Source organism: Herpailurus yagouaroundi, unplaced genomic scaffold (genome assembly GCF_014898765.1).
Source record: "Herpailurus yagouaroundi ecotype Mexico unplaced genomic scaffold, PumYag 193, whole genome shotgun sequence".
NCBI classification, from domain to species: Eukaryota; Metazoa; Chordata; class Mammalia; order Carnivora; family Felidae; genus Herpailurus; species Herpailurus yagouaroundi.
The window spans coordinates 4,368,849-4,382,920 of NW_024412424.1; the positions used below are offsets into that span (position 1 = coordinate 4,368,849).

The following is a 14,072-nucleotide window of genomic DNA, read 5'->3' on the forward strand; positions in this document are numbered from 1 at the left end:
GGGGAGCCGCGAGCGCCCGGCGCCCGGGACGTGCCTGCGCCTCCGGCCGCCGCGCCTCTGCCGCGGCCGGTCCGGCGGCCTCCACCCTCTCCCGCCGAGCCGGCTTCACTCCGGCTCCCTCCAGAGGCTGCGCTCGTCGTCCCGTTTCGGACTTTGATTGCTTACGGAGGGGATTTGTCTTCTTCTATTTCTTTTTCCTTTTACGATTTGAAAAGGAGAAAAGAACGCACGGCAAGCTGGGACGGTGAAGCGCCACCAGCTGCCCCCACGTGGACACCTCCAAGGCGAAAGGGAGTTGGACGCACACTTGGGCCGGCCGGCCTTGAGGCCTCCACTTCGGCCGGACTCCCAGGCCTGGGGTCATGACTCTCAGGCCCGGCAGGTGGAAGGCGTTGACTGTCCTGGGCTGGACCTGAGCCGCGGCCCCCACTGCAACAACCCGCACCCCCGCCCCGAGCTCACCGACACACCGGCCACCTGGGCTAGGTTCTGACTCGCGCCTGCGACATGGATAAGTACGGCGACCTGGGCCTGGAGGCCAGCAAATTCATTGAGGACCTGAACATGTACGAGGCCTCCAAGGATGGACTCTTCCGAGTGGACAAGGGGGCAGGCAACAACCCTGAGTTTGAGGAAACGCGCAGGGTGTTTGCCACCAAGATGGCCAAGATCCACCGCCAGCAGCAGCAACAGCTTCTGCAGGACGAGACCTTGCCCAGGGGGGTCAGAGGTCCGGTCAACGGCGGGGGCCCCCCAGGCCCACAGGTCCGACGGGATGCCGCTGTGGGCCACAAGCTGACCCCGGATGGTGCTACCAAGCCCCCTCTCGCTGCCTCGACAGCGGGTCCTGGGACGGCCACCGCCGTCGCCTCTGGGCAGCCCTTGTATCCACCCCAGGACCAGAGGGCCAGGCCGTATGTCCGCAGCGGAAGCCACGGCAGCCAGGACTGTGGCTCCAGGGAGAGCCTGGCACGCTGGGAGATGTCTGCTTTCCGCCAGCCCGGCCCCTGCGAGGATCCTTCCTGCCTCACCCACGGAGACTATTATGACAACCTCTCTTTGGCGAGCCCAAAGTGGGCTGATGAACCGGGAGTGTCCCCCAGCATCAGGGTGGGCGTCGGGAGTGGGTGGCCTGGCACCCCAGGGATTACTGAAGCACCGCTGTCCAAACCCTCCGGGGATCATCCCCTGTACCAGCCTCAGCTGGCCCCAAACTCCAGCCAGTCGTCAGAGACCGGCCAGGATGGCGGTGTTGGTGGCCGCGGCTGTGAGAAGCCAGCCGGGCTTTGGACTACCGCCTCTTCCCAGCGGGTGAGCCCCGGCCTTTCTTCCCCCGGCCCGGAGAACGGGGCCCTCAGGGGGCCCACTCAGCCCAGGACCCCTTCTTTCTTGGCACCCTTGGCCCAGAGCTGCCCCAGCCAAGGAGCTCTTCCCAGAACAAACTTGGGCGTGGGGAGCGAGGTATCGGGCACCACGCCCAAACCCACTGTGGACCCTCAAGCCTGGTTCCAAGATGGACCCAAGTCTTACCTTTCTAGTTCCTCCCCATCATCCTCACCAGCCAGCGTGGATGGTTTGCCGTCGGGTGCGGCCCCTGGACTGGGTCCCAAGCCTGTCTGCACGGACCCTGGCGTTGGTCCCAAGCTCAGCCCCACCAGCCTTGTCCATCCGGTGATGTCCACCCCGCCTGAGTTATCTTGTAAAGAAGGCCCCTCCGGCTGGTCATCTGATGGCAGCCTGGGGCCTGGGCTCCGGGAGAGCCCCAGTCCCCCCAGGGTGAGGCTGCCCTGCCAGACCCTCATCCCGGGCCCCGAGCTTGGGCCCTCAGCCGCCGAACTGAAGTTAGAAGCCCTCACTCAGCGTCTGGAGCGTGAGATGGATGGTCACCCGAAGGCCGATTACTTTGGTGAGTGACAGATAGGTGGCATTGCCCACCGTGGGTGATAAGGTCCCTGCGTTTGGGGGAGGGGTTCCCTGTCGGGGATGCCGCGCTCTCCTTGAGTGGCACTCTTTTTTTAGGGGGGGGTGTGGCTTCCTCTCTCAGCTGCATCTCCTGATTCAGAAACTTGAAAGCATCCCTGAACAGAAAGCGGATCTTGTAGCTGAGGCATTACGCACGTGCAAAAGGCGAAGCGGGGTGGGGTTGCCCACGACCGCTCTCAAAAGGAAATGACGGGACGTCGGATTTCAGGGGTTCTGGGTGCGCCCTCAGAGCCTCTTGGCAGTGACTGGCTCATGCAGGACTTGAATGGACAAGCGTCTGGGGGCCGGTGCTTCTGGGCCAGGCTGGTCTGGCTATTTGAAGACCAGTGGTTGGGCAGGGGCTCTCTCTGGCCGTGTGTGTGTGTGTGTGTGTGTGTGTGTGTGTGTGTGTGCGCGCGCGCGCACGCGCGCAGTTGCACTACTAACACAGAAGACTATTCTCGAGCCGTGGTTCTCAAAGTGTAGTCCCCGGACCAGCTGGACCCCTTCACTTGGGGACTGGTTAGAAATGCAAACGATACAGGGCCCCACCCCACACCTGCTGAAACTTGGAGGGGGGACGGGGCGTGGGGGAGAAGGGGCCGGACACCTGTGCGCTAGGTGTCTCCTAACTCAGCCCCCACCCGAGGTTCCAGCCCCGCAGCCAGGTGACATCCACAGCCACGGCGCCCAGTGGGGTGGAAGACGCTCCTTACTGGTTTTACTCACAGTTTCCGGTTTTGTTTTATTCTCTTTTTGGAACCTCAAACTCTCGGAGTCTGCGGGCTTCAGGTTTTTTTTTTCTCTGTGCAGTGTTTGGAGGCAGCCGTCTTGCCCTGTGGGGTAACGACACCGTGGTCTCATGGGAGAACTAACTAGAAAGCCTGTTTTTAGAAGAGTCTGAGGGTTGTTTTTGTCTTTTTTTTTTTTCTTCCGTTTTTGAGCTCTGAATAATTGGGGTCTTGATTTCCCCATCTGAGGGCTGAGAGCCTTGGGAAGCTGAGTCCCGTGAGGGTGGCCGCTGTGCCCCACGGAGGAGGGCAGGGCACTGGGAAAGGCCTACCTGTTTTTAGCCTGCCCTGTTCTCCGTGAATGACCGGCTCTGGCCTAGGGTGCCTGGAGGGACGGGGTCCCAGGGGCCCATGGGTGCACTGTGCTCCTTATCCTCCTGAAGGCTCATGGGACCAGCTCTCATGACACAGTGGGCGCTCGGAAACTGGGGTGACTTCTTTGGTTTATGTTTCAGAGCGCATGGCACTGTCTTACGGCTCTCTCTTTTCCTTTGCAGATTCACCCCTTGGGGAATAATACTTAGCTGGAAACACTGGGTTTTAAATGTAAACTTATGCTTAATTTAAAAAAAATTGTTTTTAATCTTTATTTTTGAGAGAGGGAGAGAGAGAGGGAGACACAGAATCCGAAGCAGGCTCCAGGCTCTGAGCTGTCAGCACAGAGCCCGACGCGGGGCTCAAACTCATGAACCATGAGATCATGACCTGAGCTGAAGTCAGATGCTCAACCGACTGAGCCATCCAGGCACCTCGCTTAGGTTTAATTTTTATTTTCAAGGTCGTTAGACAACAAAACAGCAGTTTTATTTTGTCAGGGAGGCAGGCTTACACACCGGATCGGGACCAAGGTATTCGCTAACGCCAGTCATTCGACATGTATTTATTGATCACCTGCCTCGGGACGTGCTCTGTTCGAGGCCTTGGCCTACATAGTGAACAGGACAGACAGTGCAGTGGAAGGAGACAGGAGATGGACCAACTAAGTAATCAAGCCCTGGGGAGAGACAGGGGTGGAGGAGGAGACAGAACCCCGGGGTGGGTGTTGGCAGGGCGGTTTCCGGTTTTAACTCAGGGGATCAAGGAACGCCCCATCAGGAAGGTGGCATTTGAGGAAAGGCCTGAAGGAGCAGCATTTGTCCCAGGAAAGGGCGTTCTCGGTGGGCAGATGGCAGGGGCAAAGGCCCTGGGGCCAGTCTGTGCTGCGCCCTGTGCTGGACGCTTACCTTCTACCATTTTATTTACTGGTTGAAAGCACCCTGGGAAGCGGGTTCTGTCATTATGCCTCTCTCGCCAACTAGGACGGTAAAGCCCAGGGAAGTTAGATTACTTAACCGAGGCCTCCCAGGTGACGCCGGGTGGGGCTGGCAGTTGAGCCCTGCAGTTCGGCCGTGATGCCCATGCCTCTAACCAGCATTGCCAAGCTGCCTCCCAAGCACAGATGCGGAAAACTGTTTTATGTCGGAACTTATTTACTCGTCTGCCTTTGTTTTTGTTTTGTTTTTTTTTAAATTGCGGCAAATGTCACCGTAAAGTTAACCATTTTAAAGTACACGGTTCAGCGGCATTTGGTACACTCACGGCGTTTTCCAAACACCAACTCTGATAGTTTTCAAAACCTTTTTGTCACCCCAAAAGGACACCCCATCCCCCCACGAAGCAATTAATTGCTCCTCACTCTCCGCCCCTCCCAGCCCCCGGCAACCGCCAATATGCGTCCTGTGTCTATGGGTTTACCTAGCCTGGATCATTCACATAAGTGGAATTGTAGTTTCCTTTTGGACGAAGCGTCACATCTGTGTGTAGAAAATTCAAAAGACACAAAAACACGCACAGTGAAAAATTCGTATGCTTCCTACCTGGGCTTCTGGTTGAGCGTCCTGGGTGTAATGAGCGTGTGTGTGTATGTGTGTGTGTGTGTGTGTGTGTGTGTGTGTGTGTGAGAGTGAGCCATGGTTCTCCGTGCGGTCCATCTGCTCTCTGTCTTTGCCACTGAAACCGTGCATCTTGGCAGCTGTCATACATCGGCACGTGTGGAGTTGGCTCAGCATCACCACTGTAGAGACATGCCCCGGGTCACGTAAACGGTCCCCTCTGGTGGCCTGTGAGACGGGCCCGTGTGTAGGACGCAGGCCCAGCTTTGGGATAAACTCCCCGGGGGGTGGGGTTGCAGGGCTGGGGCCTTGGGCCCTTTCTGTGTTGCCTGGCTGCTGTCTGCAGAGATTGCGCGGGGACCACAGTGTCCCCCACCCGGGGGGAGGGGCCCCGCACTTGCTTTGACAACTGGGGTGCCACTCGCTCTTCCGTGACCAGCCGTGTGGCCGAGGAGGAAGTCTCTCACCGGAGCCTCTGGCGGTCAGTTCTTGGTCCAGCCCTGCCACGTGACCTTGAACAAACTCGGTTCCCTTCCAGGCCTCACCGTTTCATCCGTAGCGCAAAGTGTGTGGACCAGCTGAGGGGCTCACCACACGGATGCCTCCCCTTCCTTAGATCTGGCGTTATTTGGAAGATTGTGTCTGCCTCACATGCGGCATTTCTTACATTATGATGCACTTTTATTTGCAAATAGAAGAATATCTTTCGAGACGGGGCTCTCCCCAGAGACTCAGGGTAATGTAACCATTACCATCAGAGTGGATGTGGTTCCAGCCGGAAGCCAAGCAAAGTAGATGTTTGGGTTGGTTACTTGGGCCGTTTCCTGGGTCTCACAAAGGCGTCCCTTTGGGCGTTTACACCGTGGGAAGGGCTCGTGAATCCCTGCTGTTGCCTTTGAGAACACGTAGGTCTGAAGACACCTCAGTTTCCAGTAATTGGTCAACTCCTCTCCAAGGACGCTTCTGGCACTTTCCTTGGCCGTCTTTGTGGGCTTGGTACGACGTGGTCCTAGCCACCGCTTCTCCCTGCTCTTTCTTCTGTGTTCCTCGGTGGCCCCTTTGTGTCTTTCCGTCCGTGCGGAGACAGGCAAGGACGGACGGACTCTCGACGCTGCTTGGAGAGTGTTAGTGGTTTGCCCGGTGCAGTGTGGCTCCTGCTTTAACACCGCTGTTTATACGGCAGAGGAAGAGAAGAGGTCACCGTGCCTTTTGTTGGCTCTTCCTGGCCTCTTCCTCCATTGTATCCACTGTCTTCCTCACACTGGTTCCCTCCCCACTTCCCAAGGAAAAAGGGTACAAATAAGCCACCTGTCACAGCCTGGGTTTCCCAGGAAGCTGACTCAGACAGTTTAGAGGACAGGGGGCTCCCCTGGGGGTGCCCTTGGAAGGAGGGGAAGGACGCAGGCGTGGGTAGAGGAGGGCTTCAGCTGCAGCGCGGGCCTGACAGGCCTGGGCCCACCCCGCAGGGAGCTCGGGAGCTGGAAAAGCCCTTCAGAGCTGTCCCGAGCTGGGGCAAGATCTCCAGGCCTTCACGCTCCCCCGTGGATCAGTCATCCATGGTGGGCCGCCCTGGGAAGCACTTGACCTTGGGCGAGGCGGCTCCTTGTGGCTGGGACAGAGCCCGAGGGGAGGACAGGCGAGGCCTCCCTCCGGCTGCACCCCAGGCAGCCAGGCCACAGCCCATTCGGTGAAGGGGGGTCTGGGCAGCCCATTAAAGGGGCCACCGCAGCCCCCGGCATCAGGCAGACCAGACCCCTTTTGCAGTGACCTTTGGGCCCCGTGGTTCTAATCCTAGCGACCGTCCGTCGAGTGCCCGTGACGCGGCTGGCGTCGGGTATGCGCTCTGTGTTGACTTTCACAGACACCGGTAGTCTCTGTTCGCAGTTGGGAAACTGAGGCTCGGGACTTGCTCAGGACCACACAGGCGTCAGTGGTGGTGCTTCCACCCCGTTTGGGCTCTGACGGCTCCCCTGGTGGGACCGGGCCGTCTCTTAGCTCTGTGTTTGTTGCTCCGTCGGCCCCTCCAGATTCACTCCCCACCCAGCTGCTGCGGGGGCCTCTGGGCCTGTAGCACCCCCCACCCCTGCCGCCATGCTTTCCCTCCCTGTGGTGGGTCTGGGGGTCAGAGAGAAGCCCACTGAAGCCCCGCAGGGGAAGGGGCTCTGCCAGACTCGGTCAGGCACCAGGGGCTGCAGAGGCAAGAAGAGGTTCGTTGTAGGGTCTCCAACACCCAGTGAATGGATGGAGACCCCCCGCCCTGCGCCGCATGGACACAGAGAAGAGGCCGGCTCTGCCCTGAGTTTTCCTGTCTCCCCTGGACCCTCCTTTTCTTTTTTATTGTTTTTTTTTGTTAACATTTATTTATTTTTGAGAGACAGCAGGAGCGGGGGAGGGAGACATGGAATCCGAAGCAGGCTCCAGGCTCCGAGCTGTCAGCACAGAGCCCGACGCGGGTCTTGAACTCACGAGCGGTGAGATCATGACCTGAGCCGAAGTCGGCCGCTCAACCGACTGAGCCACCCAGGCGCCCCATCCCGTGGGCCTTCCTGACGCAGCGGCCGACCCGCCTGTGCCCAGGAGCCTATAATCAGCCTACAACCTCCTCCCGAGAATGGCCCTGCCTGCGTGCCTGGTCTTTAGTAGACCAGGTAACCTCCTCAAAATCAGGAAGGCACGTGTATTTTGAAAAAAATGTTTACTTATTTATTTTGAGGGAGAGAGAGAGAGGGCATGAGCAAGGTAGGGGCAGAGAAAGAGAGAGAGAGAGAGGATCCTAAGCAGGCTCCGACGTGGGGCTCGAACCCACAAACCTTGAGATCACGACCTGAGCCGAAATCAGGAGTCGGATACTTAACGGACTGAGCCTCCCAGGTGCCCCAGGAAGGCATATGTTTTGTAACTTTTTATCGACGTCTAGTATACACATAGGGTAGGTGCCCACAAAGTGAACGCACCCGCGTGAGCACCCGCGTGACCAGATCGAGGCAAGAACGTGAGTGGCGGTGACAGCACACGGCTTGCACTGTAGCCATCGGGCCCACACTCGGGCCCTGCCCTGCTGTACTGTGCTCACCAGCCCCATCACACCGGCCTCGCTGGCGGTCCCCAAGCTCCTGGAACTCCTCCCTCACAGGGTCCCTGTCCTCGGGGACTTCCCCAGCCGGCGCCCTTGTGGCACACAGAGCTGCCTGCCCCTGTGACCCTACTCAGGGAGGGGGTCTCCAGCTGAGCCCTGATGAACCCTGACAAGCCCTGACCTCGGTTTCCCACAGCGTGTGCCGTGACCCTCTGCGGTCCTCCCTCTTTGGGATAGTATGTTTCTCCTCTATTCCTCTGTGGCCAGGAAGGAATGTCTTGTTGTTTCCATTAATAGTTGACAGCATGGGAGCACTTGGGTGGCTCAGTCGGTTGAGCGTCCAACTTCGGCTCAGGTCGTGATCTCGCGGTCCGTGAGTTCAAGCCCCGCGTTGGGCTCTGTGCTGACAGCTCAGAGCCTGGAGCCTGCTTCGGATTCTGTGTCTCCCTCTTTCTCTCTGCCCCCTCCCTGGCTCTCTCTCTCTCTCTCTCTCTCAAAAATAAACATTAAAAAAAAAAAACTTAAACAACGAATCCACAGCATGAAATGGACCTTACAGTGTGGCACTTCTTGCCGGAGTGTTTTGGTTTTTTTTTTTTAAAGTTATATTTCTTTACGTTTATTGGCTTATGACTCCCACCCCAGGACGCAGAACTGGGCAAGAAAGGCCCAATCTGGGGAGTGAGGAAAGCGGGCGTCCCGCGCCTGATTTACCAGTGGCCCCGGGTGGGACACCGGGCACGCCGCCCTCCCTCAGCGCGGAGACAAAGCTGACCTCGGAGGGCTCGTCCCAGCCCGAAGGGCTGTGGCTGTGGCTTTGGGGACCCTCGGGTGCCTGGATTTTAGCAGACCGAGTAACCGGGCACAGCACTGTCAGCGGTGGTGGGAGCCCGGCCAGCCTGGCGTGCCGTGCCCTGTCCGGGCCTCTGGGGAAGCAGAGTGCTTCCGTGTCTTAAGTTGCGCTTGCGTTTGCTATGGCGAATGGTAATTGTTTTCATTTTAGGGGATCTGGAAAATACATCCAGTGGAAACGGGAACCGTAAATCCCTGCCACGCCGGCCACCCTTGGAATAATCGGCGTTACAATTTTCTGCAGAGGTTCCGGTGCACGGTCGCGGCTAGAGCCCGCTGCGATTCGGGGCGCGTCACGTGCTGTCATTCTTGGCTCCTGGGCCGGACGCAGAAGCCTTCGCTCGGCTGGAGGTCCCTTTGCTCCGCAGAGTGCGTCTGAGGAGAGTGAGATTTGGAAGGAAAGGTCTCTAGGAGGGCGAGCCACTGGTGTCACACCGGTCGTCCACCCTGAGGCCTTTTGAGGCTCTCACTCTAATTAAACTCGGGGTCCTCAACTTAGGGGGACAGTAAGTAGCACCGGCTGCGGGGTTCGCTGATCTTGTTTTTGCTGGCGTGGCCCAGGCTTCCTCCCTGGACTCCTGTGATGTCCTTGGTGGTGCTGGGTCATCGGACACTGGAGAGTGGCCTCAGGGCCCGGCACTGTCAGGGCCCCACAAAGTGGGTGCTCGGTGGCTGTCTGCTGGAGGAGTGGAGGGCCTTCCGCTGCGGTGTGAAGGGAGCAGGGAAGGGATTTGTAGCTGGGGTTACGGCCCTGAGATGGTTTTGCTAAAGCGTATTGCCCTGTGCCAGGCACTTTTCCGTCATCTTACGTGCGTCGGCTTGTTCGACCCTTCCGATAACTGTACTTCACTAGCCCCATTTTATAGGTGGGCAAACTGAGGTCAGGTACCCTGCTGAATACATTTGTTGAGGAGCGTGGCTGACGGAGGGCTGGTTCACCTGCTTCAGGTGAGCTCGAGCTCCGCTTTGGGTGAGCCCTGCTTCCCTCTCTCTCTGTCTCTCTCTCTGTGCCTCTTTCTGGCTCCCTCTGCCTCTCCTGGGATTCTGTCTCTCTTTGCCCCTTGCTCACTTGCACCCCCCCCCCCAAAAAAATAAATAAAGAAGGATCAGGGTCAACCCCAGACTGTGTGCGATGCTTAGAAGCAAACGTTGGACGAAATGATGCTTCGGGCCCATCCGGCAAACTGAACAGAGACCTTTCCCGAAAACAAAGCAGGCCTCCAAAATTCCCAAGGCCCGTTAATGGCAAGGGTAGTACTTGCCAGCAAATATTTATATCTGCTTCAGGTTTTGTTTTGCACTTGTCCCCTCCCAGGGAAGCCAGCTGGACACGGAATGTCAGGGTCACGTTGGAAGGCTGGAGACCTTCTGCTCGAGTGTTTCAAAGGGAATACTTTAGGGTCCACAGCCGGGCTATTTTTAAGTTTTGAGAGCCATGAGTTTAGACTTGGCCAAGTTCCCTCCTCATCTTTCTTGGTCTGTGACTCAACTCTGCGCGTCCCAGGAGAGCGAGGACTGGTTACTCCCGGTTACTGGAAGTCTGTTGGGAGCATATCAGGGACCTTCATCTTTTCTCCCCCACGCACGTATCCGCAGCGTATGAAAGGTTCTGGAAGCCTGCCCTGCCGCTGTCACTGGAGAGGAGGGGCCTCGAGTTCAGTGTGCGTCTGCCCTTCAGCCAACCCTGGGAAATGTAAAGACCCAGGTAATTTGAGGATGGGTGGCTGAGGCAGCCCGCTAATAATGCAGGCCCTGAGTCTGGGGGCGCACACACATCCCAGCGGGCTTTGGCCCGGACAGCATGTGACGGTCATTTCGGCATGCACACAGTAGCACGCTTGCTTGCCTTTTGCTGACCAAAGTCCCTCTGACCATAATAGCAGCCTCCCTGTTCTCTCGAGCCCCCCTTCCGGCAGGGTGGGACCAAGTTGTGACCGTGTTTGCTCGCAGGATGGTCAGGGCTCGCCCAGGGCATCTGGGTGGAGCTCTCGCGTCTGCTGAAACATCGCCCGGCCCGTTCTCTCTCCCCCCCCTCTGTGGCTTGCATCGCTTCCTGATGAGGCAGGGAGGTGGCGAATTTGGAAAGATGGGCTCGGGGGGCAGCCCTGCCGACCGCTGGCCACGGTGGACTCCAGGGCGTCTGCTGACAGAGTCCCCATCACCGTCAACGTGCTGGCGGCCAGCCTGCTTGTGCCACTCACCGACGGTGCCAGTTTGGGCATCTGGCTTCTCGTTTTTTGCCCTCGGTTTCCTCACCTCATGGGGACTGGATGTCCTGTGCTCTTTATCATTCTGTTCCCCTCCCGGCGCCGCGAGCCAGTGATGGGTTCAGGGCTCTTGGCAGAGAAGCCCGGGATGGAGAGCGCGTGAAAAAAACGTGTGTGTGAGCGCACACTCCCCGGGCAGCAGGCGAGGGGTTGGTGACGGCAGGCACTTCTTCAAGTTGGCCCTGCCGGGTCCCTCCTCCAGGTCACTGTCCCCAACCGGGGGGACCCTGAAATGCCCTTCTCCCACTAATAATGCTCTTAACTGACTTCACTCGTGAGATCAAAACCACATTCTTGGGGGAAAAACACTTAAGCTCATGTAAAGTGGCACTTGAGAATAATAAGGAAAATGAGGAAGTAAAATCCAACACCAAATTAATGATAAGATTCTAAGTACAAAACACAGGGCCTGGTGTGTAGAAGAATAAAAAGTTAAGACGTCTCGGGGGCGCCTGGGTGGCTCAGCCGGTGAAGCGTCCGACTTCGGCTCAGGTCATGATCTCCAGGTCTTGGGTGCGAGCCCCGCGTCGGGCTCTGTGCTGACAGCTCGGAGCCTGGAGCCTGCCTCGGATTCCGTGTCTCCCCCTCTGTCTGCCCCTAACCCACTCGCTCGCATGTTTTCTCTCTCGATCTCTCTCTCTCTCTCTCAAAAATAAATAAAAACCTAGAGACGTTGAGATGTTTCAGTCACAAATCCACCGTTGGCTCAGCAGCAGTGGACTGGGAAACCGTGGAGGCCACAATGCCATTGCTGTGTCCCCTTGTGCCCGGCGGCGGTTGTGACGCTCTGACAGCCGATCAGGGCGGAAGGCTGAGCTGCTCGGGCCGGGACTTGGGTGCGCCACGCGGCTGAACCTTGGAGGTGCTGAACCCCCGGTGCCTGCTAAACTTGGGAGACGCTCTGGACCTTGGGGTGGACTTGACACTTGGCCACGTTTTGAGAAGGGAATTTCAGCCAGAGAGCATGAAACCGGGGTGAGTCTCTGGACCGCTCTTGCCTTAGCTTGGCCGGGTGGGGCTCTGGAGTCCTGAGGCTAGGCTTGTGGGCGTGACCCCCCCAGCGACCGGGTCACTGGCTCTCCTGCTGGGTCCCCGGGGCTCTCGGCTGCCCCTCCCCCACCTCTGTCCGTCACCACATCCAGTTCCAGGCCCAGATGACATACTCCCTCCACGGTCATTAGGGAACACCTACTGTATACAGGAGGCGGAATTAGGATTTGCGGGGCTTGCTTTGTGCCCAGACCTGTTGCTTAGCTCCACTTGCTGGGATGTGGGCTCCATGAGCGGGGGCGGGGGGCGTCCCTTCTGTTCGTCCTTGTGTGCCAGGGCCCAGGGCAGTGGCTGGCACCCGGCAGGCGTGAGGCAAAGACTTGCTGAATCAATGAATGAACACCGTGGCCAGCAGAGGGATGAGAAGAGTCCCCGACTCCCTCCTGAGTGCCGGCCCTTTGAGTGGGGACGTTCCTGCTGTGGTGCACGCACACCCCGGGGCCCCTCCACACCCCACGCGCACATGCCGGGGCGTGCGTGGGAGGCAGGCACACCTCACCCTGACCCGGAGGCACCTGGACGAGGTGCCACCGGGGTGGAAGATGCTCCGGGTAGCCCAGGACCGGAGTGGCCGGAAGAGGCTGGGATGCCGTGGTCCGGGTGGCAGAACTGCGGGGCCCAGAGTCCCGGGGAAGTTTGGACAGGAGCAGGGGGAGGTGCCGGCAGGCAGACGTGTGTGTTCTTATCTGAGAGGGCGTTCATCTTGTCCTGAAGTCAGAATTTGCGGAACTGCTTGTGGGCTCTCGATCGGCCCCGGGCCGACTCTTCGACGGCCTTTGTGCCTCAATTTCCCCGTCAGGAAAACGCGGGCATGGCTGGTGGGAAGACTAAATTAATTAACATAGATCTGCACTGTCCAGCAGCTGGGAAGGACTTCAGAGTGTGCCGGTCCCCGTGAGATGTGCTCTAAGGGTGATATCTCCTCTGGGCCAGACTTGATATGGCGAAAAAATGTCAAACAGCTCATTAATATTTTTACATTAGTTCTGTGTTTAGTGTTTGTTACTTTGTTTGTTTATTTATATTTGAGAGTGCAAGCGGGGACAGGCAGAGGGAGAGGGGGGACAGAGGATCCCAAGCAGGCTCTGCACTGACAGGAGAGAGCCCGATGCGGGGCTCCGACTCACGAACCACGAGATCATGACCCAAGCCAAAGTCAGATGCTCAACCCACTGAACCACCCAGGCGCCCCAAGCTCACAGGTGCTTAAGATGTAGTCTGTCCAGTCGCCACCGCCCCGACACAAGCGCACTGAGGCTGTGTGCCCGCCGCAGGAGGACACGAGATGGCCCTCACAGCCCCTTGAAGTGTGTCTGTTCTGATGGAGGAAGAAGGTACTCTGTGATCTGAGCAGGTGGTCCTCGTAGCTGAGCCAATGTTCCAGGACCTTAAACACACTGAGTTTCACGAGGACAGGAGGGACATCCAGGGGGACTGCACGTCCCCTCGCTGTCCTTCGAGAAAGGAAAGATGGTGTTTCTAGTAAGAGAGGTGGCGGAAGGCCCCCCGGGACTGGGCTCCTCTGGGCCCCGGCCAACAGGGGCCTGTACCCCGCGCCTCTGGCTGGGCTGTGGAGGCCTCGCCTGGGTGTAAAGGGGAGCCGAGATGGGTGGCTTTCCCAAGGAGCCTCCAAAGGCCCGATTGCCTGCGGCCCGTTCCGGCGTGGCCGATGCCGTCCTCTCTGGCGGTGGGGCTTAGACAGAGGCCCTTTGGGGGCTGGCCTCGGAGGTCAGTGCAGTGTTAGAGCCAGCCCTCCCTCCTCGGCCTGTGGCCCCCGGCTGCCGCCCCTCGGTGTCAGTGGCTGTGTGGGTGTGGGGCGAGGCAGCCCTGCCCTAGTTTAGAGCCAGAGAGCAAAGGAAGGGAAGGGGGAGGGCAGCAGGAAGAAGGGATCCGATGCTGAGTAAGCCAGCGGGGCCTCAGCCCAGCTGTGTGCTTTGTTTGTGGGGTTTCAGTCTCCGCACTGGGTATTGGAGGGCAGGCCCGGGGCCTTTCTGCCGCGTGGCCTTTTCTGACCCAGCCGTGGTAGTGGCTTTGTGTCACTTCTGCTGCACACCGTTGGCGAAAGCAGTCACCTGTGCCTGAATGGGGGAGGGGTGGCAGACTCCCCACCTGTGGATGGAAGGAGCGTCGAGGAATTTGTGGCTGTGTTTTTATTTTATTTTATTTTATTTTATTTTATTTTATTTTATTTTATTTTATTTTA

General features: G+C 58.3%; 1 protein-coding gene across 3 annotated transcripts in view; it reads left to right on the forward strand.

The window, feature by feature from the left end:
• The first annotated feature begins 8 nt into the window (after positions 1–8).
• LIMD1 (LIM domain containing 1) overlaps positions 9–14,072 on the forward strand; it is a 67,016-nt gene continuing 52,952 nt past the window's right edge. The window contains exon 1 of one of the 3 annotated variants that reach the window (XM_040445104.1): positions 9–1,906. In XM_040445104.1, the coding sequence (XP_040301038.1) occupies positions 508–1,906 (1,399 nt within the window). In that variant the 5' untranslated portion in view covers positions 9–507. Of the gene's footprint in view, positions 1,907–9,857; positions 10,258–14,072 lie in introns of those variants that run through there. The other 2 variants (XM_040445102.1, XM_040445105.1) reach the window with 2 other exon arrangements.